This window comes from Thermobia domestica, chromosome 15 (genome assembly GCF_964235325.1).
Source record: "Thermobia domestica chromosome 15, izTheDome1.hap1.1, whole genome shotgun sequence".
NCBI classification, from domain to species: Eukaryota; Metazoa; Arthropoda; class Insecta; order Zygentoma; family Lepismatidae; genus Thermobia; species Thermobia domestica.
Genome location: NC_137468.1, coordinates 68,841,066 through 68,868,315, shown reverse-complemented (window position 1 = coordinate 68,868,315; position 27,250 = coordinate 68,841,066). Strand labels below are relative to the sequence as shown.

The 27,250-nt window shown below is 35.8% G+C and overlaps 1 protein-coding gene across 4 annotated transcripts in view; it reads left to right on the top strand.

Annotated features, from left to right (window-relative positions):
• The window catches only part of if (integrin subunit alpha inflated), a 284,835-nt gene that overhangs the window by 127,627 nt on the left and 129,958 nt on the right, over positions 1 to 27,250 (top strand). For all 4 annotated transcript variants that reach the window (XM_081739749.1, XM_081739747.1, XM_081739746.1 and 1 more), the window contains exon 4: positions 21,437 to 21,560. In XM_081739749.1, coding sequence (XP_081595875.1) covers positions 21,437 to 21,560 — 124 coding nt within the window. The remainder of the gene's footprint in view (positions 1 to 21,436; positions 21,561 to 27,250) is intronic.

Here is a 27,250-nt window from a genome sequence, read left to right as displayed (position 1 = left end):
ACAAGTTTCCCGTTGTTAAAAAAGAAAACTATAGAAAATTATTGAATTTGGTCTTTAGGTTTTTAGCATGCTATATATATTCTTTATAAGACTATACTTTATAAGGGAAGATGTGCGATCATACCCACAAATTTAGCTAGTGAGTGAAAGATGTTTTCGGCACAAATATTTTACAGGTTTAGGTGCATGAAACACCAATACGCCATGGTCTCGACCTTCGTTTATTCCACATTATTATCCGACATATCATCGCAGGTAAAAAGCAGCATCAATTGGCAAGAAGAACTGCAAGTTGTGGTCTGTTTTCGATGCTCCGGACTCGATCGCCTAGCACGCCCGTCTATACCATGACTCATACGTCTATCATTCAGTGCAGGCACGTATCCAGCTTTTCTTTTTGGAGGGGGGCCCAACACGAATTCTCGTAAGCATGTAATTCTAATGTTTCAAAAATATCAATAATAATAATAATAATAATAATAATAATAATAATAATAATAATAATAATAATAATAATAATAATAATAATAATAATAATAATAATAACAATGCAACAGTTCTGTATTTCTCTGTAACGTTTCTTACTTTTCATTTATGAACCGGTCAAACTGCATTGTAACACAAACGAAATCAAAAAATATTTTCTAGAGACATGTAAGGAAAACTGTCTGCTACGTATATCACATAAAAAAATAGCAAATGGCTATTAGTGTATCCTTCTAATACAGTGATGTTATAAACAAAACGGAAACGAAATTATAATCCCATTTAAAAGTGTGCTTTAATTCCACCTGGTTTCAATGGCATTACGGTATATTCTTACAAGTAACACTCCGATTTTGATAAAATTTGGCAGGTAGATACTACACATAAAATAAACGAATACATGTTTCTTTTTTTCTGCGGAAAAACGATTTTAGGGGGCAAAAGCCCCCACCCAAAATTTTGAAAATTGACGCCCGAAAGGCAAAAACAAGTGGACCAAAGTGAACGAAATTGTGCACAGATATGGCAGACGTAAAATGAAGGAATGAAGGTCGTGTTTTGTATTTTCCTGGGAAAAACGGTTAGGTGGGGCACAGACTCCTCCAAACCTTTGATCATGAAATATCAAAAGTGCTAGTAACAATATGTCAGATGTGTGTAAAGGACGAAGAATTCCAACGACACTTTGTGTATCTATATATATAAAAGAGAACGTACAATTCTTTGTCCGCTCATCACGCTAATACGGCTGAACCAATTTCTTTCATTTTTGGGGGGTTATTAGGATTTGGACCCTAGATGGTTTTTATCATATCACTTTAATTTTTAATTACCAGTGTCTTGAGATAATTGACCATTCAAGTGTCCATAACGTACAAATCCTTTGTTATTAGTTCATCATAGGTAAAAATAAACGTATTTATATGCAACCCGCATGACCGTGTCACTCGGCGGGTTAACATAAATGACAGGCGATATACAGCGGAAAATAGCTTGAATCTTCTGTTTAAAATTTTTTAATTGATTTGCTTATTTTTACAGACACTTTTACAATATGCCAGCACCGGGATGACCGCAGCGAAGCGGGGCGGGTTAACATAAATGACAGGCGATATAATGTTAAGATTTACTGCAATCTTCTATGGTTTTTATCATATCACTTGAAAGCGAAAAAGTAAAAATTATCTAAGTAACAAAGTTTATTGCGTTCCGGGGTGACCGCAGCGAAGCGGGGTGAACGCTGCTAGTATACGATACGCAAAAACTAAACGAATACCTGTTTTTTATTATTTTCTGGCGAAAAAATGGCTTTTGGGGGCAAAAGCCCCCATCCAAAATTTTGAATGTTGATGCCCGAAAGGCAAGAAGAAGTGAATCTAAATGAAAGAAATTGTGCCCAAATATTGTAGACGTAAAATGAGGGAATACGGGTTTTGTATTTTCCTGGAAAAAAGAAAAGAAAAACGTTTGGGTGGGACACAGACCCCTCCAAAACTTTGATCGTGAAATATCAAAAGTGCTAATAACAGTATGTCAGAAGTGCTTAAAGGACATGAAGAATTGGAACGACACATTGTGTAGGGACAATACACAAAAAACAAACGAATACGGTTTCTTTTTCTGCGAAAAAATGGTTTTAGGGGGAAGAATTCCCCACCCAAAATTTTGAAATTTGAGGCCAAAAAGGCAACAAGAAGTGCACCGAATTGGATGAAATCGTGCACACATATTCTAGACATAAATTGAGGTAATTGTGTTTCGTATTTTCCTGAAAAAAAAAAAAAAAAAAAAAACGGTTGAGTGGGGCACGGATCTTCTTAGCTGGTTATTACGAAATATCAAAAGTGCAAATAGAGCTCCTCCGTGGCTAAGCGGTTAGCGTACGCGCCTTTGGCGTGGGAGACCCGGGTTCGATTCCCGGCGGGAGCTCATGTGGTTCGGATTCCACGTTAATCAGTAGGTCCACGTCTCATATAGCCTCGCTGCTGAACGGGACGTAAAACTCAAAATCAATCAATCAATCAATCAAAAGTGCAAATAAGTATACGTCAGAAGTTCCTAAAGAGTATGGAGAATTGCAACGAAACTTCGTATAGGGACAATTTGCAAAACAATAAATGAAATGTGTTTTAATTTGTACGGAAAAACAGTGTTGGAGCCTAGAGCCACTCCGAAAAAAAAAAAAAAATATTACCGTAAAAGTGCAGGAAGGAGTGGACCGAAGCAAATGAAATTGTGTGTAGATATTGTATAGACTGTATGTAAAATAAGGACTTTCGTGTTTTTAAGATGTCCCTATCAATTTTGGCACATCAACAGCAAACAGGAAATTAATCGGCACGTGTTTTTGTTTATGCGGAAAATCATTGTAAGGGTTAAAGTTGCCTCGTGAAATACTATAAAATACGCTATACTGTTTGTGATTGTTGTTGATCTGCCAAATTTGAATAAATCTGATGGAGACACTTGTGAAACAGGAGAGGCTTTATTTATCATATCCAATATCTATAGACAATTTCATTGGCTTCGGTCCACTCCTTCCGACACTCAACACCACGGTCCACTGAACAGTATTTTTCTTTTCAGGAAAATACGAAACACGTATTCCCTCATCTTACCTCTACAACATTTGTGAACAATTTCATTCAGTTCGGTCGATTTCTTCTTCCCTTTTGGGCGTCAAATTTCAAAATTCTGGGTAGGACCTTTTGCCCCCTAAGACCGTTTTTTTCACAGGAAATAAAAAAAGCCGTATTTGTTTATTTTTTGCTTATTGTCCTAACACAAAGTTTTGTTCCAATTCTTCATGTAAATTTGGGCACCTCTGACATACTGTTATTAGCACTTTTGTTATTTCATGATCAAAGGTTTGGAGGAGTCTGTGCCCCACCTAACCGTTTTTTCCAGGAAAATACGAAACCCGTATTCCCTCATTTTTCGTCTAAAATATCTATGCACAATTTCATTCACTTCGGTTCACTTTTTCTTACCTTTCAGGTGTCAACTTTCAAAATTTTGGGTGGGGGCTTTTTCCCCTAGAACCGTTTTTCCGCAGAAAATAAACAAAAACCGTATTCGTTTATTTTTTGCGTATTGTTCATACACAAAGTGTCGTTGCAATTCTTCATGTCCTTTACACACACCTTACATGTTACTAGCACTTTTGATATTTCATGATCAAAGGTTTGGAGGTGTCTGTGCCCCACCTAACCGTTTTTTCCAGGAAAATACAAAATACGTATTCCCTAATTTTACGTCTGCAATATCTGTGCACAATTTCGTTCACTTTGGTCCACTTGTTTTTGCCTTTCGGGCGTCAACTTTCAAAATTTTGGGTGAGGGCTTTTGCCCCCTAAAACCGTTTTTCCGCAAAAAATAAAAAAGCACTTATTTGTTTACTTTATGTGTAGTATCTACCTGCCAAATTTTATCAAAATCGGAGTGTTACACTGGGGAAGTGTTACTCGTTAGAATTATAACAACAACGCATTGCCCACAGTTTGAACACTGACTCAAAGTAATCTGATATAAAAGAACCTCAAAAGGAAAAAAGTAGGTTTATTAAAAAGTGTTTGAGGTTTGGAAAGGGACAGCTTCCAGGACCTCACGCTGGATACGTCCCTGAGTCAATGCATTATATTTGTTTCTTGCAAAACATGATTATTAGATGAGTAATATGTAAAATTATATCATAGTTTGACTTTTAATAGGTCTTTCCTTAACACACCCATATTATCCGGCATTCTGCCTGTCTGTTTTATGTCGGATAAACGAAACTCTACTGTATTTCCAAAGATAGCATATACACAGGGGCTAGCGGTCTGCACAGGCCGGAATTTTTAGAACGGACCCTGCCCGTCCCCTTTAATTTATAATCTATAGGCATTAGCGGATTAAGGGCGGAGCCAATGGAGCCCAGGCTTCGGGACCCCAAGCTCAGGGGGCACTTTAAAATCCCTCTGTTTAACAGTAAAAATATAGTAATCAACTTATATTATAGGCTCCAGACCGATGCTAATTTTTTTCCGCTAGTTACGCTCGCGGTGTCGCTAGATTTAAGTCTTTCCATCAGCAGCATTTAACTGTTAATAATGAATGCAATTATTTAATTGTTAATAATGGATTTAACTAAACTAATTATTGTAAACTTGGAGCACATTCAAATATTACAGCATAGTTCTCGGTAGTTCCATAAACCTATGAGGCTGTGGAAGGCAGCAAAGAAAATTTATGCACTGGAACTATTCTTAACATAGGGCCTCCTTAAAATAGTCGGCTCTAGGTCCCCAAAAGCCTTAATCCGCCCATGTCTATAAGCAATATTTCACGAAAAGCATGTATTTTTTAACAAATGTGTTTGTCATCAAGTTTTCATAAAGTAGTCCCTTTCTCCTTTAAGCAATTTCAGAGGCCACGGTGTTTCAGTGGTAGAGCGTTCTCCTCTTGTGCATGGAGTCCTTGGTTCGATCTATGCTCGCGCCAAGTGAACCTTGTGCTGGACACTGTGTGCGTGAGTTTTCTCGGGGTTCTCCCGTTTTATCCCACTTTCTTCATTCGACCATTTCATTCATTTCTTATCATCACGGTCTCCTTTAGCCTAGCCGGCATTACGTGGGACGTAAAACTTAAAGGTTTCATTTCAAATCATTTTAATCAAAAAACAGTTGTAGGAAGTATGTAATTTCGAATAAAACAAACTACTATATACAATTCTGAGTATATTATTCTTTTATGAAATTCTCGCGAACCTTATTTCTAAATCGAAGGGTAAGAAGACTAAATTCACTCTCTTATTGTTATAGATCCATTTCAATTGAAGCAGTTGGAATAGCTGGAAAAAATTAAAAAGCCATACCCTATATTCCAGTGTGGCACAATTGGTATAACGCGGCACACTGGTGTGTCTAGCAAAGTGAACAGTGTGACGCAAACTGTTTCCTATTATTTGCAAGAATATTTGTCGAGTTTCTGTTATTTATTTATTATTATTATTATTATTATTATTATTATTATTATTATTATTATTATTATTATTATTATTATTATTATTATTATTATTATTATTATCAACGATTCTTCCATGGACATGTTGTCTGTATACGGTTAAGCAACCACAAGTATCACATTGAGGGATAATGCAAAAGTCTATTTGCTTGTATATTCTATCGGGAATAACTGCATCCGTCTAGAAAGTTAGGACTAACAACAAAGGGATCCGATGTTCTGACCGCACACCGCCCCAAATCGTGAGTGCTACAAGTTCTCTTCTACGCCTTAGCACAATAAGGGCTGTTGCGTTAAGGGAGAGAGAGAAACAACTTAATTCCATTGCAGTTATATGCTTATTAAATGTTAACTTATGTTTATAAATTATGTAAATGATCGTATCGTTTTCTGTTTTTTATTATTATTATTATTATTATTATTATTATTATTATTATTATTATTATTATTATTATTATTATTATTATTATTATTATTATTATTATTATTATTATTATACATTTCTTAATAGGTTGATTGCCACGTGTATGGAATTCCATACACACGGCTCTCCTGTGCAGCAGAACGTGATGATTTTCCATACGCAAACAATGTAGATATTCCAAGTTTGTTGTGTTCGTTTTATAGGTGTGTATGTAATTAGATACATATGGCGTAGAAATCAAAATTTAATATCCATGCCACGTATATGTAAAACCATACACAAAGAAATTTATGAACAAAGACATTGAGTTTCAGTTTAACGTCTCGTTCAGCAACGAAGCTATATGAGACTTCGGTCTACTGATTAACGTGGACTCTAAACCACGTGAGCTCTCGCTGGGAATCGAAGCCGTGTCTTCCACGCCAAAGGCGCATACGCTAACCGCATATCCACTAAGGAGCTCATGAACAGAGACATTTATGGGCTAAAACAAAGGCGAAAACAAAGATGTGTGATGTGATTTTGAGTTTATCGTCCCTTTCAGCAGCGAGGCTATATGAGACGTGGACCTACTGATTAAAGTGGAATCTGAACCACCTGAGCTCCCGCCGGCCGAAAACAAAGAATGTTCATTTCAATGCAAACCTATGTAGGCCTACGAACTTCAATATTCGCCCTCAAACGAAAGTGAATACTATCCATGATTCGCAGTATTAAACTCTCTCTCACCTCTGTATTCTCCTAACATGTCTCCCAGCGATTACAACATTTTTTGGCATCTCAATCACTTCTTATGTTAGTAGGATAGCTTTACCTAGAGGCCACTGATTAACCTGGCATTGTATTTTTCACTTTTTTACCTTTGGAATTGACAATCATCGTTTGGACATTTCAGTCGCACCTACCTAATATTAACAATGTTTCTACGATAATTTCGTAACATTGTATTATTTCTTTGTTGATTAGCTTGGTTAGGCTTATTTAAACACTTTTTTTCTTTGCACCGACGTGTAACATCTCTTGGACGAAAATACACTAGCTCTCACTGGAAATCAAATCCAGAACCAATGCACTTGAACCATTTGACCACAACAAGGCACATTTAAAAAGAGGTTTCGATTTTGTTCGGAAAATTGTGATTAGGTGTAACATTAAAAATACATTTAAGAAAGGGTACGGAGCAAACGCACTGTACTTTCTCGCTTGAATTTCTTACACTGACTCGTGTTAGGCTGCAACTATTATTGAAACATTTATTTGGGAAATTGCGAATAAAATAATATTTTGGAAAACTTTGCTAGAAGAAAATTCAGGCCCAAAAGTAAAGTACCCATTGGTCATATTTTGGTTAGAAATAACTTGATCCATATATTAGAATTATTAAGGATATAATTGTATGCGAACTATAAGCAAAAGAGTCTGAGTATTTTCTGAGAAAATCATGAAAAAAGTCACCCCAAGAATAAATTATCCTTTGTGGATCTTTTCAGGACAAACAAGCTATGCTATATTGTTAGTGTTTTCATAAAACATTTATTTATGAAATACGAACACAATTGCCTGAGTCGTTCTTGAGAAAATCGCAGGGTAAAACTTACTGTCAAAAGTAATATACCACTTCTAGATTTTCCGGATGAGGGAATTATACCATATAGCTAGGTTATTTATGTAACATGTATTTATAAAATATGAACAACAAACATCTCCTGAGTTGTTTTTAGGAAGGTCATCGGGAAAAGCTTACCCCCAAAGGTAAACTCTTCTATCTGTAATTTTGACAGTATATCGAATAATTTTTAAGCAAATCGTCGGGAAAAATTTCACTGTCAAAGTAAACTCTCTCTTTTGGATTTTTCTTTTCGCAACAAGCGAGTTATGCATATTGTAAGAGTGTTACAGACAATATTTTTACTGAAATTAGAACAAATTTGTCTCAGTTATTACTGAGAAAATTGTCAAAAAAAAAAAAAAATTCAACCCTTGAGGAAACCACTTCTTCTGTATGTTAACGGAATAAACGATTTATGCTGTATCTTAGTTTATTAATGAAACATTTCTTTACGAAATATGAACAAAATTGCCTGAGGCATTAATGGGAAAACCATCGGGGGAAAGCTCACCCTAAGAGTAAACTACTCCTTCGAACGAGTTGTCATATTGTTAGGTTATTAATAATACGTTTATTTATGAAATGTGGTTGAGAAAATTGTGGAAAAAGAACGCATACCATACAGTAAATTACAACATATATATTTTCTCAGAAAAAATATTCATATACGGTGGATATTTGTTAATAAAATATATATTTATAAAAAGTAAATAAAGTCGTCACAGCTTTTTTTTCTTGAGAAAATTGAATTATTTTAAATTTTAATCCTTCAGTAAATTACCCTTACTTTTAGGTGTCGAAGGATATAAAATTCGAAAGATAGTATGTTATTAAAACGTTATGTCTAGAATTCGGTCCAGATACGTTGAACAGTATGGCCTCTATTTGAGTGCATGTAAAAGCGTGACGAACCGAGAGACAAATAGATGGACAGACATCGAAAAATAATTTTTTCGATATGTAGGAGCATTGTAGCTTGAATTCATTGAAATCTGGTATTCGGTTTTTATAACTATCACTACACTTTCTTCTTTCGTCGCTCGACTGTGAAAACGAATAGGCCTATACCGACACGTAAGGTGATAATTTGTAATCCCAAAAATTTAATTTGTTATGTTTAATGTGTTGTCACGCTAGAAAAAAAAGCTTATGCATGTTACATCATTTTATTATCAGTTTTTCACGCTACTGTATAATTCGGTATGATTATAATTAATATCCATGGCATCTTTTGGAAGCATTCGTGTTCCTCACAAATAGAGCTGTTAATTTAGTTTTGTTTAAAGAAAGCATCCTTTATTTCCTACACAGACTTATGATTGCATTTGTTGCACATGTGGATATGAAACAAAAGGAGAGAGAGAGAGAGTCAATACTCTAAAAGGAAACACACACACTGAAACACTAGAACAGTAATTTAACATCAGCTTTTTTTTCTTCATGACAACGAGCTATCGCTGTGACTGTGTTCGCCACGCTGTGTGTAAGGCAGCAGGTCGCGCATTTTTTTTTTACTGTTCCTGACTAACAGACACTCGCAGTGAGTTGAAGTTACTTCTGCTGACGGAGAGGGAATGATTAAGCATATCATACCATAAACTGAAAACAATTGCTATTAGTAATAATACACTAATTCTAAATAAATACGTCATCAGAAAAAACAAAAAGTTATTTCATTATTATATTGTTTCGGTTCTTATTAACATAAAAATTATACACTTTCTACAATGTTTTTTAAAGAAAAAAATTGGATGGGATCGCATGGGATTCGATCTGGTGTCAAAACAATATAAGAATTACTAGTCCGCCACTCTACCCACTTGACCACACAGACTACCTTTTGTTCCCTGTCTTTTTCTTAACAAATAAATGCTCATGGCTATAGAGCATGTCACTTCCAAACTTAAGACAACAGTTTTTCTCTTTGTTTCTATACTTCCGAATAACATCTTGGTTACAGAAGCTAATTTATATTTGGTAGACAATTTACACCCTAGATTTAAGCCAATAAATGCAATATATTAGTCCACTTTCAAGTTCCTTGATTCAACTCCAGTTATTCCCTCTGCAATCGTACTGTGCTACTGCAAAAAATCCCTCGAAAACATTATTGCCAGTATACACAAAACCGAACATAATTTTGTTTTTTGCTTATATTTTTATTATTTTATTATATTTTTTGGAAATATCTCCTTAGATGGATTGCTTTCTATTATCTCCACATACTAATAACTGAATTTTACCCATAAACATAAGGAAAATGGAATAATTGCGAAAAATCGTGAGTTACAGTATACGCGCAATATTTTTTGCGCATGGGAGTACATGTTTTGGTCTTCCGGCACGTGATGCGTTCTTAAACTTGTTAAACCACCGCTGTACTGTCCACGTAAGCACGACACCCTCAGCAAAGGCCTGGTATAACTTCTGCTCTGCTGCAGCGGGGTTTGAACCCAGTTTGAACTCGTACAGCATACACACCCTTATGACGCTCTGTGAAGGTCCCATGCTCACTCTGTCCTTACGCAAGATCACGGTGTAACTAAACTGCCACAACCAGATAATATGTTGGCTATACCCACACCAACAACTGACCTTCGCCTTATCTCCACATTCGACTCACGGTGTGGAAGCTAATTGAGCACAAATCTTCACAAAAAGCGACAGAACTTTCTTGGTTACCTTATAATAATAATAATAATAATAATAATAATAATAATAATAATAATAATAATAATAATAATAGAAGCGGTATTATAGGATATTAGTTGCCATTACAATGTACTGAGTTAATTCCTTAGGTTAGATTAAATTTTGAAATAGCATATAACAAGGAATGGTTTAGTCATGTGAACGGAACGAGTCGATGGTATTGTTGTGATCTGTCCCGTCCTGGAAATTTTACACTCATGCTTATCATTTTATTCAGTTAAATCAAATGTTCGGACTAGTATGCGCTTCATTTTTCAACATTTTATTTTCATTAAATAGTGATAATATGGTAGAGGTTTTTTCTTTAATTTTTATTTCTAAGAGTATGAAACAATGATCTTATCTGGGTCACAAGAATGTTGTTATAAAGTCTGGACTTAATAAGAACAGTGTCGAAGAGGAAAAAAACCAGAGGCGGTATGTTTTATTACGATTTTGACTTGACATACCAGCTATCTAAATGCTGAAATGCAGTGAGGATATGTTGCCTAAAAAATTACATTTATATTTACAAAATGGGGGGGGGCATGGAGAGACTTTGATCCCCTCCAACTTTCTGGAAAAAAAATATCCCCTTATGTTGTATTATACAGAATTACACACGAAAATGCTGAAAAATCGAATGAGGATATTAATAATTTTCTGCGGGAAAACTCCCGGTCTCCCATTCGACTGTGGGATATTCGAAACATCCGGAAGGTCCGCTCCCACAGCAGACAACTCCTAAACGTGCCCATGCTCAAAACATGGCATTTATATGCATTACGGCAAGAAGACACACATACATAACAAAGAAAAAATTCAATATGGCACATCGAAATATAAACTAGGTGACTTCTTTGCAGACATCTCATTTTAAAAACAAAAGGTAGGAAAAAGATCGGCGTTGTCAACTTTTCTTCACAAAAAAAATATATATATATATAAAATAATAAAAATAAAAATAAAAATAAAACCTTCTACGTGCAAAGCTATTCGTCAATTACTGTGTATAAAAATGGATTTATTAAAGATATTTAACATCTACTTTCCAGTGACAGTATGTTTTAATCATTGGAAAACCAGAGACGGTATGCCTTCATCACTGAAAAACCAGAGGCGGTATGGCGTACCACCGCATACCGTTTCACATCGACCACTGAATAAGAATATATTTGGTCTAGGAATTAATTCGTGCGGGTGGACAAGAGATGGCGCAACGAACGGAGCGTCCCACAGTTCCGTGTATCCACACATGTGTTGCAAACCCCTGTCATCGCGTATCGTTCGTAGTATAGGGCAGTGGATTAAAGCTCAACAACACCAGTTTGTAGTTAAGTGAACATGGCGCAATTTGTGCCTGATAAAGTGTTTTTGCGGGGTGTCCTGCTGCATTACTTTAACATGCAGAAAAGTGCGACTGAAAGTCATCGTATTTTGGTGGAAGTGTATGGTGACCATGCTCTAGCTGAGCGAACGTGTCAGAAGTGGTTTGCACAGTTTAGAAGTGGTGATTTCGGCTTGGCAGACCAAGAGCGAGCTGGACAGCCAAAAAAATTTCAAGACGAAGAATTGACAGCATTGCTTGAGCAGGATTCGTGTCAAACGCAGGAACAACTTGCAGCAGCATTAGGCGTTGATCAAACAACAGTCTCCAAACGCTTGAAAGCCATGGGAATGATTCAAAAGATGTCACATTGGGTTCCACATGAATTGAAAGACAGAGACGTTGAAAGACGAAAAACCATTTGCGAATTGCTGCTTCAACGACAGAGCAGAAAGGGGTTTCTGCATCGAATTATTACGGGTGATGAGAAGTGGATCCATTACGAGAACCCTAAACGAAAAAAGGCCTGGGTGAAACCAGGTGAACCAGGTCCATCACAACCAAAACTAGATATTCACTGTGCAAAGGTTATGCTGTGCATATGGTGGGATATGAAAGGTGTGGTGTACTATGAGCTGCTGCAACCGGGTGAAACTATGAATGGAGAACGTTATCGACGACAATTAATGCGTTTGAAGCAAGCTCTGGCCAGAACACGACCAGAATGGGAGAACAGACATGATAAACTTATTGTTCAACATGATAACGCTCGCCCACATGTCGCAAAACCGGTCAAAACCTATTTAGAAAATGTCAGATGGGAAGTTTTACCCCACCCGCCGTATTCACCAGACGTTGCTCCTTCGGACTACTACTTGTTCGATTGCATGAACAACGATTTGATTGGACAGCGGTTTACTTCTTCAGAAGATATCGAAACATGGGTCTCTGACTGGATCGCTTCCAAGGATGAGGACTTCTTTCGCCACGTAATCCGTACATTGCCTGACAGATGGGCGAAAGTGGTGGCTAGCGATGGACAATATTTTTCTTAAGGTATTTATGTATTTTGTGTTTGTACTACAGCTTCAATGTGTGCGTACCAACCGCACGAATTAATTCCTAGACCAAATAAATAAATGTAGATGTCGCTACGTTTACCAAGGATTTTATAACATCCGTGACGTTTACTTTATTCTCTCACTTCATATGCTTATCTCCAAAAGGAATACAAAGGTAATTTTGTGGCGCTTGTTGTAAATTAATTGGTCTTCAGCTCATGTCTCTTTCAGATTAGTCGGAAAATGAAGATCTCAGAAGTGGCATATACAAGCTTTCTGTTTTTTTTTTTTTTTGTTTGTTTGTTTGTTTGTTTTTGTTTTTGTTTTTTTTTCAGAATAAAGATTTCCACTAAAATATGTTTAATAATTATTTGAAGTCAAAAATAAATTCTCTTAAAATATTAAATGTCTTGTAAAATATTTCTTCAAACACTTTTCAATATTTGGAGATATCAAGGAAAGAAGTACTGTCCGAATTCTCCCCTCTCTCTCTCTCTCTCTCCAAAAAAAAAAAAAAGTCTACGTCATAGGTGTCCCTGTAGTTGACGTTGCCCAGCATAGATAGTGTGTGAATCTTTATAATTATATATTTATTCGATACAGCAGACAACGAATGTCTAGTGTATAGTTAGGCACCGATCTGTGTATAACTTTGGAAAGGAGAGGGGTCGTTTCAGTATGTGTGTTAAATTGTCATATATTCAAGCAGATTCCGCGGACCCAAACTAACTTTGGGAAGGATTCCTGACTGCTAATCCATTGTAATACCGATTATTGCGGAGCTTCAATGAAAGAAGATGGTAGGAAGAAGAGTACTAAACCAAATGTATTGGGTGCCTTACCCACACCAGGAACTTCTGATAATGAGAGGGATGAACTAAACTAAACTGAATGGTGAAGAATAAGCCCTCCTTCATGGTCTAGTGGCTAGTATATGTGCCTTTGTTGCACATAGTCTCGAGTCCGATTTCCAATGTGAAAGCACAAACATTTAATTTCATCATTATTCACTTTCAAGAAACATCCGTTTTCTTAAACCAGAAGAACATAATCGCGGGACGTTAAACTAATTTTATTTTATTTCGGTTTTTACGCCGTGGCAAGTGAACTAGCTACCTACGTGTAGAATTTGTTCAAAGATAACTTTAAATATTTGTTATTATTTGATTATCGATCTTTGTTCATTTCGAATCTCTGAATAGCTTTTTTCATCGTTTACATATAGAAAAGCATTAGAGAAAGTAAGGTGTAAAATGATCAAGCAATTCTGTTTAAATTTTGCAAAAGTCAAGATTAAGCAATAATACGATAACAGTATTAGTTTTTTTTTTTTAAATGACATTATCAGTTTGTAGAATATAGATAAATTTAAAGTAGATAAATTTAAAGAACTACATTTCTTTTTCTTTTTTCAGAGTAACAAAAAAATGAATTATGGTTAGACTATTGGAAAAATGTTAACAATATTATATTCAAATTTCTTTCTGAAGTATTTTGAATAAGAATTCATAGTAATAAAATTTCCTGTTACCAGATCCCTTATATGAGTATTAGGGACCGTGTTTATCAAATGGACATATTTACCAAGTACGCATATGCCAATAATTAAAACAAGTAAGCTACACCTATTATTATTTTTTTATGGAATGTTTTAAAATATTATGGACCCTTCTTTTCTAAGAATTATGTTTGGAGAAACTAATTCATCAAACAACTAAAGAAGATAAGACGCCTTCCATATTTGAGTTTTTTTTTTTTGTCGCACCAATGACTTTACAACAACCCTTAAAAATAATAATTAAATAAAAAGAATCAAGTAACTCCGTTTTAATAAGAATATAAAAGGCACCGTACGCTATTTAATTACGTGCTTCTTCAGATGTATTTATTCTACAAATTTGGTTATACTTTTTTTTTTTTTATGTTAAATAAGGATTCCGAAACCCCATGAAGATTTCTTGTAGTGGTAAGCGTAAGAGGTTGCAGGTTTTGCTACATTAAAAGGGCAAACAAGCGTTTCAGGAATCTTTTCGGGTGCTCTGTTAACAACAACCAAATCCCATCTAAATGACCAAACGACCGACCTCACAAAGAATCTCCGTCGCCGGAAACAAATTTCAGTCTTTTTTTTCTTGCTTATTCATACCTAAACCAAATACATATGGACACGGTATACGGTATAATTCAGAAGTCTACATAAAGCACCTTTATAGCTACGTGAATAGATCTCATACGTTTAAGTCTCAATCCCGGCGAAATTAAAATACCGCTAATTTTACAGTAATTATGTGATATCTTCAATAATTGAAATATGGAACAAGAGCGCCCTAGACAAAATTATTTTGCGTGACGTATCGTTATCACAAGTCACCTAGTGGCTTTCCGTTTTCAGCTGTTTAGAAACGCGAAAATAAATGCCGATTTTCAAAATGGCTCGAAATCGAAAGCAGATAAGTGAGTCGTGATAACGGTTTCTCATGTAAAATAATATTGTCTAGGGCGGTCTTGTTCCACATTTCGATTATCTTTTATCTATTTGAAGATATCACATAATTACTGTAAAATTAGCGGTATTTTAATTTCGCCGGGATGAAGACTCTTAATGCAGGGAGAATAGGATGGATGTCTCAAAAACAGAAATAGCTGAAAACTTAAAAATAAATAAATGAAGTTTAAAAAACTGGCCCAACAGCCGTTAGGGAGGAGAACATGGACCTGCCAGCCGACTTCTGGCACTTACACCTTTGGGTGATGTGGTCAGTACATCGGCTCCCCTTACCATTAATGCTGGCTTGTTCGCTACTTCTTTCTTTAAAGTAGCTCTCCACTTGCCCTCACGACACTGGTTGGATGCTACAATACCAATACCATCTGGCGAGTACAAATAATCATTGTCTAGTGCCCAGCAATATCAGTGGATGGTATCAAGGAAATTCCCATCAGAAGCTGTTTGAAGGTATGGGTGGCGGGCATGATTAAATTCATCTTTATCTTATAAGTGCTTCGAACAATAGTTACATTTAGCTTTTCCTCCCTCTAGTCCTAAAGTAAATTCCAGCTTGACCTTTATTTTTTTAAGAGCTAGTAGACATACCTAAATGATAGGACTAACTAAATACAATTTTAGCCAAATTCAAAATAGTATACAACTACAGGATGTCACTAAAACTCTCCTTATAGGCCTACACTGTAACTTCTAACACTTCATAGATTTTAGCAAATTGAGAGTTCTGGGACAGCAGTAAATTAAACAGTTAGGGACAGCGTAGTTATGTACTCTATGGGAACAAACTATCGGAATAAAGGTTATATAATATATTTAATTGTCGTATATAACGACTAGTACGCTTAAAAAGGTTTCTTCTTTTAGTTTCAAGCGAATTTTTAATTTTTTTTCTGGCATGACTACCCTCATGGGCCGCCTCTGGGAAGCAGACATCTTGTGCTCATCTGTTAGAAAACATGGGAACTCATTTCATGAAATTATTTTTCATAACAGCAACGGTGCCGTGAGTGACACGCACCATTCCAACACCGAATTCGACACCCAGTTCAAAACTGAACTGGCACGTTTGAACGACTCCCCTATCAGTACCGGAGAGAATGCGTTAGCTCCAGCAAATGAGTTAGTTTGTCACATCACTACTTTAAAAGACATTTAGTTCCAAAAATAGACAATTCGAACGGAATACTGTCCTGTTGGGAGAAAGAAGTATCGAATAGTACACTGCTTAAAATTGAAATGTTTCGTGAAAGAATTTACAATAATGTAATAAGAGCATGTGTTCTGCAGCAAAATATATAGATGATACACAATGTATTTTGCTGGTTAAGACATGCATAATTTTGCTTTAAAAAATGAGAATGAGTGAGCTTATATCACAATGGTGGAGGTAGATGAAACACTTAGTGCAATACTGTTTCGACAACAGCTGGTTTGCCAACAAATAAACTAAAATTTCCTTTTTTTTTTTAACCTCCTCAAAATCGCTCTCTATCCAGAGAGAGAATACTCAGTTGCCTCTTTTATGGCGGCATATTTTTTCTCGTTTTTTCGTTCCAGAGAGTTTTTCTTACTTTAACAGATAAGCTCCCTTCTTCATTTTATAGGTTTTGGTGATGCATACCACTCTGTCTTGCATCCCGTCCCCTTCTTTTCTGACGCCGTTACATCAATATCAGTTAAGATCGGTAGTTAAAAAAAAAAAAAAAAAATCTTCAACCAACAGCTGAGCTCTATAATTCTAAAACTCTAAACAATTTTGTCGAGATAAGAATACACTACATTTAATATCAATAGCGGAGTATCAATGCCTTTTTTTTTTCTATAAAGTGATGAAGTAATGACGGAAGTAAGTGACAACATATTTGTGACTCTAGTAAGCTAGTGAGACCGTCAGGACTTCTTATAAGGAATGCCTATTTCTGCATAACTTTAGGGCTCTTTTCTTCAGGTATATATTTTCACTGTTACATATCTAAGCTAAGATATTTAGATTCTCGGGGACTCCAATGATCTTTGGGGTTGCACGATTCCTCTTGGCCCATCAAGATCGGGGTTCATAAGTAAATCCTTGAAAATATTTCTGAAGTATCTCTGTTAGTCGCAGATCCTGAGTTCTAAAAAAGGGAAGTTATTACATGGCGGTGAAAACCCATTTTGTACCTCTCCCCTGTAAAGTCATGTGGCTACACGGACACCGGATGGACACTCAGACAGACAGAGAGTGAATTTATAAAGGAATTTTGGTTGGTAAGTCCCTAAAAATGAAACAATAGGCCTATATTTAATTTAACGTATCACCGAGGTGAGTTTACCGAGGTGCCATTTCGGTGGTATGAAAATGTGAGGAGGAAACGAGAAAATCTGGAAAAAACTCTCGGACACAATATTGACTATCATAAACCCAAAATGACCGTTTTCGAATTTGGACTTATGCGAGTTCAGGGTCACTATTCTCGACGGTGCTCGTGGTCTCTAATCTCAATGAAATTCACATTACCTTACACTCGAACTCGCGCTCATTAATCTCGTAGGGTTCACTCTCACTAAGAACTCGGGCTCGTGCTCGCTTTCCATTATTTGAGGTAGAGTTCAATTGAGTTCGAGAGCTATTTTATTATATGTTAGTGCTTCGTACTACTTAAAGCGGGCTCCGAACCACTTCTCGGGTTCATATCCGAACGAGGTATCATTCACCGGCAGGGCCAGATTTAGGACCGACTTCTGCGGGGGGCAGTGTGTTATCATACTGCTTTTTAGAGCTACTTTTAAGAGCTTCAAACTCTGGGATGGGTTTTATTTATATATATAAAATAAGAAAGTTTTCTCTTCTGGGTGAACGATCGCCCCCCCCCCCTGAATCCGCCACTGCTCACCGGTAATTAAATCCAGGATCACATGCACGGAAAGCATAATGCCATTTAGCCACTCAAATAACGGTGGTGATTATACAAATAGATATCGTAAATTACGTGAAGGATCCCATTCGTGAAACCACACGTGGCTGTAGCCTCGATTTTAGAGTAAACTTAGCGATTTTTTGAAGAACTATTTATAAAAGAACAACATTTATAATTAAGGATTTTCCTGCTCGATTCAAGAACATCAGCTAAAATATTTTGCGGGAAGAGGAAGCTCAGATCCTGGACGTAAAGATCGTGCTAATCATGCCAAATACACAGAGGAAAAAAAAAAAAATATGTGGCATCACTGGCGTTTCTGGCATGTAAAATTTGAAGGGGACATCAAAGAAAATGATTTAAATGGTAACACCTAGCCTAATCTGTTTATTATCTTCGATTTAATTTGTTACCGTTCTGCTTACTTGCACGGACTCCGTGAGACATATCAAGAACTCTGTTAGAATCGTTTCACAGCCTGAATATTATATTCCAAATAAATATAATTATTATTATTTATATGTTATACTGTCGTTAGTAAAGAAATTAAATTAAAATAGAATATTGAATATTTTGTACTTCAAACTTTTGGGGGACACGTCCCCCTCGTCCCGCCCCCCATAGACGCCCATGTAGTGGCGTACGGAAAGACGTAAGTTACCTGCGTAAGTCCTCTAGTTTTTTGGACTTTACGTACGTAAGATCCTGCAGCAAACGTATAACTGAAAAAGTATGTTTTATAATATTTTCCGTATAAATGTTTCATCTCTACGTACTTTCCGTATGAAAGAAAGAACTGTAAATAGGCGGTAAGGATCTCACATACAGATGGACGTATATAACATATGGCTGACGTACGTAACATACGTATAGGGACGTATGTAATATAGGCTACGAAAAACTGTTAAATGTCATACATCCTGCAGCGGCATGATGTAACATTTAAGCGAGAAAAAGGCAGTATAGCCTACGAATGTAGCACGTGGATGACGTATGCTCCGTACAGATTTCCGTAGTAATCATATGGAATTCCGTATATCTGTACAATATACCGCTATCCGGATAACGGATTTTTTTCAGTATATGACCGATAAAGAAAGGAAACTATTATTAAGGTTTTTGAGCACTATTGTACTGAATAGATTTTTTTTAAAATTTCAATTGTAGATTCAGCCATTGTCTTCTGAAGTTGAACATTAAAAATATAAGAGACGAGAAGTGTAGGCATCATGGAAATTATGTGGGAGGTCCGCTTCAGAATATTCTCGTTGGTGAAGTATCTCGGATCAAGTTTCTCTTTTATATACGTGCATCGCATGTAGAGTAGAATACACCATCTTTTCCTTTACGTTTTTTTGTTTTATTACTTTAAACCAAAATAATATATTTATATTTTACCAAACGAAAAATGTTAATCCATTGTTTCACATTTATATTTAGTACATGCCAATCCACTAACTTATGAAACCGCACCTGCTATTCAAAACTATTCTAGATTTCTTGGTACTTGAATTTTCTTTTTTCTTTTTCTTTTCTTTTTTTATATTCCTTCGTCGTATGTTAAGAATAGTTTTATGACAAACAATAACCCCAGAAGGCTGACAATAAAAGCAAACGAACACCTTGTCAGTCAAGAAATAACATAGTAGCATCTCTGGCCACTACGGGTAGTACCTGTTTTGTGGACCATTGTATGCAAATGCCTGATAATGCAAAGTCACATATATTTGCTTTACGGTTATTTTTTTCTTTTAACATTTTGTTTTTTCCAGTAAGTGTACTGGAATGTGGTTCCAGTGCATGTTATAAATATATGAAAAGTTTACGCACGACAGGTCACTTTGTTTTCGTCTGGAATTTCTAAATCAGTTAAGTTTATCCTACCATGTATGTTAGTTAGTTATTCTAAAGATGCTTTAAGTGATTAAAATGACGTAATTAACATTTTATAGCGGAGTAATGATAACCTAATGTAAATTTTTATTGAGATATTGATCAATTTCTTTCTTTTCATAGAAGGGGATTAATGAGTGAAATAATGGGCTATGATTTTATGGTAAAGTTCTCATAACTGGAATGGGCTTACTCTAAGATTGTCCTTATAAATATTGTTTGTTTACTTTCCATGATTATATCTCGGGTAAAAGGAAAGAAAGAACTCAATACAAGCAAAAAAAATATATATATATATATATACGAAACAAATACTAAAGTTCTACAAATAATAATAATAATAATAATAATAATAATAATAATAATAATAATAAAAGCCAAAATAGTATGTTTCATTGTATAAGAGTCCATAAAAATGTATATACAGTTTAACAAAAGAAAAATCATATAGTAGACTATATTGTGTATTAGTGCTAATCTTTAGTTACGAGATTTTAATATACAGTGTGTTTCTAAACAATACCGACAACGTTTGGGAGGTGATTCCTGACATCAAGATAAAACAAAAAAGTATAGACCTACCTGGGTGCACAAATGCTTCCTTTCGGAGGTATAGGCTGCCGGGAACATGAAAAAATGAACTTTAAAAGTTCATAGTTCAAAACTATGGGACGTATCGAAGTCGGGTCAGGACTTCCCTTAGGAACTAATATGTGCATTGTCCAAAAATACATGTTTCAGAATCCTGCTGTACTCACACAACAATTTTTAATAGAGGGAGTTTGGTTACGAGCATATAATTTGGAATACTCACCAATTACCTCTGTAAATACTGTATATTTTATTTTGTGGATGCCATAATGGTATTGCCAATTATATTTGCTTTTCTGTTTTAAATACAATGTATTATTAATAGCAGGCTACAAAAATTACATGAGCCTACTCAACCAAAACTGGAGAAATAAGTTTAGTAGATACTTAAAAGTAACTGATATTAAATTCGAACTTCGAATCGACCAATTTTATGCGAAGTAATCACTTTCAAGTTGTTCACATTTTTGACGAGCGATGACGTCACAATCTTAAGAGTATACATATACTCCAGGAGGGTGTCCGGTATTTCAATTTTCAAAAGTTTCTCAACCCTAGTAGAAACACCTCGTCAACTATGCAAGTAAAGCGCCCTGTGCGAGTTAAAGATGAAAGTGTTGAGAATACTAGAAAGTTTATTATAACATGTTTTAGGTATACAGTATTATTGCTTATTTTATTGTTAAATTCTATTAGCTATAAATTTAGAAGAGTTTTGTCACTTTTACCTACATTAAGTGCGTCATTTAGTGATTTTCTGAAAATATCTATTGGTAACATTGACGAAGGTTAAAGTGAGGGTTAATTATGCGAGTTCTAAGTAGTAATAGAAATTATGCAATAGAAAACTAAATGTGAGAGTAATTTCAATTTTAATTACATTTTGGGTACCAAAAGTCAGAGATTATTTCGAAACTATATAGTTTTGTTATTTTTCTCTTTTTTAGGCTTGTGCGCCAAGATATGTGTTCTTTTCTGTCTCAAAAACTCCTAGAAGAGATCCTGTAGGAACTTGCTACACTGCAAATGGAGCTTTTGGCAACACTGCGGAGTACTCACCATGCAGGACTCGTAAGTAAAAATATTTAAAACGTGTTAGTAATTTAGTAAAATGCATAAAGGAGCAGTTAGTTTTATATATATTTATCCATTTTATATGCATTAACCATTTTCAGTTTCGATAATCTGTGACGTCACGGCTTTATTTTCTTATTCTCAGTAAATCAGTCGAATCGAAGTTTCCAGACGGATATATTTTAATCACGCTCGACCCTAGCCATAGGTGCTAAATACATGGTTCTGATTGGTTGGAGATATCAGTTTCTTGCCACGTAACATATATATAGCACAAATCAAACGCCTATTGCTGTCGGTCGTTGTAGCCAAGCATGCTAGCGAACGGGCTGGTAATAAAAAGTGCTTTCGACGTGGGTTCAAACCCACCTCAAGGAATGTTTTTATTTTATTTTTTAAAAAATTTCATATCTTTTATCATTAAAATAAGATGAAAATAATATTCATTTGCCCTTGTATGTAATATATAATGCATAAATTGTGTTTTTTCCCCACCACTTACCTAGATATTTCTGCTTCCCTTTTGGAGTGTAGTTAAATTTACATTGAAGTTGCACCATTCGGTCGTGACGCAATGTCACGTGGTTATTAGTCCACTTTGCACAGACAACTTTATTGATAAAAGTGATTCACTTACTTTACGAAACAGCTGAGCGAGCATGAGCGAGCGCAGGGGGATTAGAAGCCCCGTAGGACTCGTTTTATTCCACCTTTGCCCCCCATCTTACCACGTGACATTACGTCACACTCGGGTGGTACAACTTAGATGTAAACCTCAACCGCTTCCATGTGACCAACTTAAGGTTAGTTTAAAGGGACAAGTTTTGCCGATAGATGTCACTACAGTCTTCGTATCTCTCTCATGTATTTTTTTACCTTTCACGAAAATTCACGACTTCTCCTACAAATTTCAACCTAAAGATTTCAAATTTTAAGAGAAGCAACTTCATAACCTACCGAGGACAACAATCTGTGCCGATTTTTTTTATTTAGAATTTTCTTCATTGTTGAAATGGCTTGTTTGTTGAAAGGGATATCCAAACCTTTAACAATAATAAGAAATCGGCACGGATTGTTGCCTTCGATAGGTTATGAAGTTTCTTCTCCAAAAATTTCAAGTCTCTAGGTTAAAATTTGTAAGAGAAATTGTCAATTTTCGTGAAAGGTAAAAAATACATGAGAGAGATACAAAGACTGTAGTGACATCTATTGACAAAACTTGTCCCTTTACACGAACCAAACAGTTGGCTAGGGTAGCGCGTGAAAATAACGCTAAAAATGTATGCTTTCCGAACAACTAACACGTCGGGCTGCCAGATTTCTCTTTGAAATCCTTTATGGGTCATGAAACTAAATCTACTGGCTTAACTATCAATTTACATTTGTTATAAAAATATATGCTCTTATTTGTTGTTAGTTTCTCGTAATTAATGATTGTATTATTATTGCAGCAAAAGACTTGTTTTAAATTATTTTCATTGTTGCACCTGTATCATCGCCCGGAACCAACACTGTCTTTATCTAATGATTTGTCAGAGTGGGAAATAAACGGTGGACTGAGTTTCCTGTTTTGGAATTATACTGTCAACATTTGATAGGAATAATAATAATAAATGCCATTTATGGAGTGCGTTTTTCGACAAAGCGGATGCACCAAAGTAATTCAGGGTAATACAGTCTCCCTATATCGGTCAGTAATACAGATGTTGAACAAGTGTTTACTGTAATAAAAGCTTTATGATCACTCGATAAAAACAGGATGTTGCAAAACTTGTGACCGAATTTTCTGTTCAGATTAAGTTGAAAATGACCTGTCAATTGTTTTTAAAAAAAAATCTTAAGCAGTGAGGAGCCCTAAGAGATATACATAATAAGTTAGGCGTCTCTAATAGTAATACTTTGTATTATAGTACTTGTGATTATAAGCAGTGATGTCAGTGACACCAACCTGAAATGTTATAAAAATCCTATCTCCAGAGGCAAAAATTCCCATTTTGCTCTTGAATTTTCCACTTTATACTAATAACAACATTTTCTAAACTTATCAATCATGAACAATGAAATTAGTGTAAATCAGAAATTTTCTTCAATATATGAGTGTATTATTCAAAAACTCCGATCGTCTACGTTTATTAAACAGTTTATGCACAAGCAATGACGTATTTACGATTTTGTTTCAGGGGAGGGGGGCTTGCTAACTTTATTCATGGAAATGTGAAAATTCTGCAAGATATTCCATTTACTTTAAAATAGTAAATAAAATTTCGAGGGGCGGGGGGACTTGAAGCCCGGAAGCCTCCCCTTTAATACGCCACTGTGCACAAATATTTTCCTTAATTAAAAATGCTGATGGAAATAAGTACATTTTTGGTACATTTAGTATTTCCACCACCCTTTTGTGCCGTAATCTTATACTGAATGCAATAAAACTAGATAAACTTCATTCTTTAATTACGTCGTACGGATCGTTTTCGAAGTTGGATGTTTCTCGTTTACCTTCTTCCGTTAATTTTGTTCTTTCTTTCATTTCCCTTTTTTTAATACCAGAGTACAATTAACATTCTGTGGCATAGTTTTTTTTTTAAGATTCATAAGTCACTCTATAGATCACTTTAACATTGACATGCATTATATAGTTATATATATATATATATCAAATCCCATAAATCCTGCCAAATTTTACGCAAATTCCCTTTATCCCATCTTTTTTTTTTTTTTTTTTTTTTTTTTTTTTTTTTTTAAGGTATTCAACCGTGCCGACCGTTGTCACAAGTACAGCATATATCTACCCTTTCACCCTCCACCACATCCTTAATTTAAAATCAGTATAAGTTGAACTATAAAAATATTTAATGAGTATACACCACCATATACTTTCATATACGCCCATACACATTCGATTACATCTCAAGCTACAACTGTTAAAAGGAGAGTTGCCGCCTTTCCAAAGCAAAATGTAGGATCACTTCATCCAGTTATTCGATGAGGGGGGGGGGAGGAATGTATTGGGGTTTCTTTTTCCGTAATAATGTAATACAGGTCTTTCTCTAGTGAACAACAAATCATACATATCTAATTGATAAAAGGAAAGTGAAAGAATTTAAATTATATAGGCCCTATAAAATATAATATATAATAAAAATATGTCAATTTGAATAGTATAGACTTATATGTTACGTACTTAAATATATGCGAAGTAAAAAAATGGAAATAGTTGACTATCTAATTCTTTAATATAATTTTTGTTCTTAGAACAATATCGTTTGTTGTGCTCCTTCGTAGCTAAGCGGTTAGTGTACGCATCTTTGGCTTGGGACACCCGAGTTCGATTCCCGGCGGGAGCTCATGTGGTTCAGATTCCACTTTAATCAGTAGGTCCACGTCTCGTATAGCCTCGATGCTGAACGAGGTGCTAAACTCAAAATCAAATCAAATCAATATCGTTTGTTGTTGGCATTGCTTCAGCTGCTGCCTCTCCCGGGTCTACTGTTACTGTTACTACTCTTGCTGCGCACAATTAAAAATATACAGTATTTCTGCTGGTTACTTGTTGCTGTCTTCAAAAATCGATCTTCACCAATTACAAAGTGAGCTTAGTCTTTCTGTTGTCAGACACATTGCTATCCGCCTGCCGCTGTCGGAGGTTTCCTCCTATTTTGAAGGCTCTCTATAATGTGAAAACTCAAGTTCCGAAAGTAATATGATAATAGTTACTAACTTCATCAACAAAGAGACACTAGGGACGCGGATCATTTTCTCTCCTTGATTTGGATGCGGGCAATCTTGGAAGTAACGGTTATAATTACACGAAAAAAAAAAAAAAAAAAAAAACTAGGCTATGTTCCGCTAGTCTTCGGGCTTGTCTTCAGGTATCTGGCAACCACAACGTCAACGACAGAGTCGGTGGTTTGGACTAGGGTTGGGCAAACCTGTTTTTTTTTTTTTTTTTTTTTTTTGTAAAAACCGCAAACCGATTTCTAGAAAAACCGAAATCAAAAAAACCGACATTTCGGTTTCCTCCAAAACCGTTTCGGCTTTCCACCGAAACCAGTTTCGAGTTTCTCCAAAAATCGGTTCGGTTTTTCACGGGAACCGGTTCGGTTTTCAGAACTTTTGGAAAACAAACATTTTCAAAAACCGGTTTCGGTTTTTCTAAAAACCGAAAACCGGTTTTGTGCCCGCTACAAATTTGGACGTACACCATTCGTGGCTTCGTGATTTCTTCTGTACATTGCTAAGAGTTGTCTGCATTTTTCATCCGCCTAACCCGTTCCCTCCTTTGCTATTTTCTATTTCTCTATGCCGTTGTCCCGAACTTAAAAATGTAGTCCACGTCCTTTATGTTATCATTTTCTTAGAACTTCATATTTACTATACCCTGTATAAAATATATCTACATACAAAGCAACAATAATCAGGAGTGTGTAACTGAAATTTCGGTTTATTTATTTATACAAGTTTCTGGGCATTACCAACCTCTATGTCATTAAGCCCATCACGTATGAGGGATGATGTCCCTCGGCGAGCACACTATTCGGGAAAGGGGGAAGGAAGGAAGCGGCCTGGGACTTGTATGTTAGGTATCATCCTGGCATTTACTTGGTGTGAATGATGAAAACCCAGGAAAACTTCACTCAGTATGGCTTGCCTGAAAATGCTGCTACACCTTTTCGACCCAGCCCCTATTCGAACCCGGGACCGCTCTCACCAAAGGTCAGAGATTTAGTGACTACGCTATGGGGGACCACATAACTGACATTTTAGGCTGGAAAAATGAAATTAAACTAAGCAACTAAAATTTGTGTAAATAATGTATAATTCATATAAGAACGTTTTACTCAAGGATGTATCCTGAATAGGAGAGGTTGAAGGTCAGAACCAGGTATATAAGGACATGTCACGATAAATTAGGGACCTTGGAGGGGTATCCCCGTATAAACTTGTATAAATACATTTTTTCGGATGTTAGTCTCCAATATATTTCGATAAAGTACACACGCCATGTTTATACATCAGTTATATAAATTTGGCAAAGAAAGGATTCATTGGCAGCATAGACGTCAATCTTTCAAGACACGGTGGAAGGTTGAAGGCTAACAAAGCGACCAGCAGCGTTAAAACACTCAAATCTTGCGTCATTTGAGTTGCTGGATACAATAGGACCATCTATTGTTTAGTAACTGCCGGTCGCTTCTGGTTACGTCACCCGAAGTTCTGGACAAGTCTGTGAAACTCCCAGGAGAGAATTTTAGGAGGAAGTCATTCCAGGCACATTCCAGCATTCGCCTCAGTGAAACTAACGGAAAATTCTGAAAAACACCAGTCAGGATGGTCAATAGAGTTGCGCACAGGACAAGATAGCGCTCTTCCAATAGAAAAACGTACGTTTGCAAGACGAAACGTCATTTTCGCAATAGCTTTTCACGACAATCTCATATATTGTCTCGAACCAACCTTAGTGTAATTACTCAAAGGAATCAAACTCAGGTTCTTCTGATTACAAAGAGAGAGAACGCTAACCATTCATTCACGCCTAACGCTTAAAATAAACGTCAAGCATAATAGGCAAACTCTAAAGAAAGACGGGTGTTCGAGCCCTATCCTTGCCCGTGTACTAAAAAAAAAACTTATGTGTTTCTGCAGTGTTGATCCTACGCTACGAAACCCTTAAGAGTCTTCATCCCGGC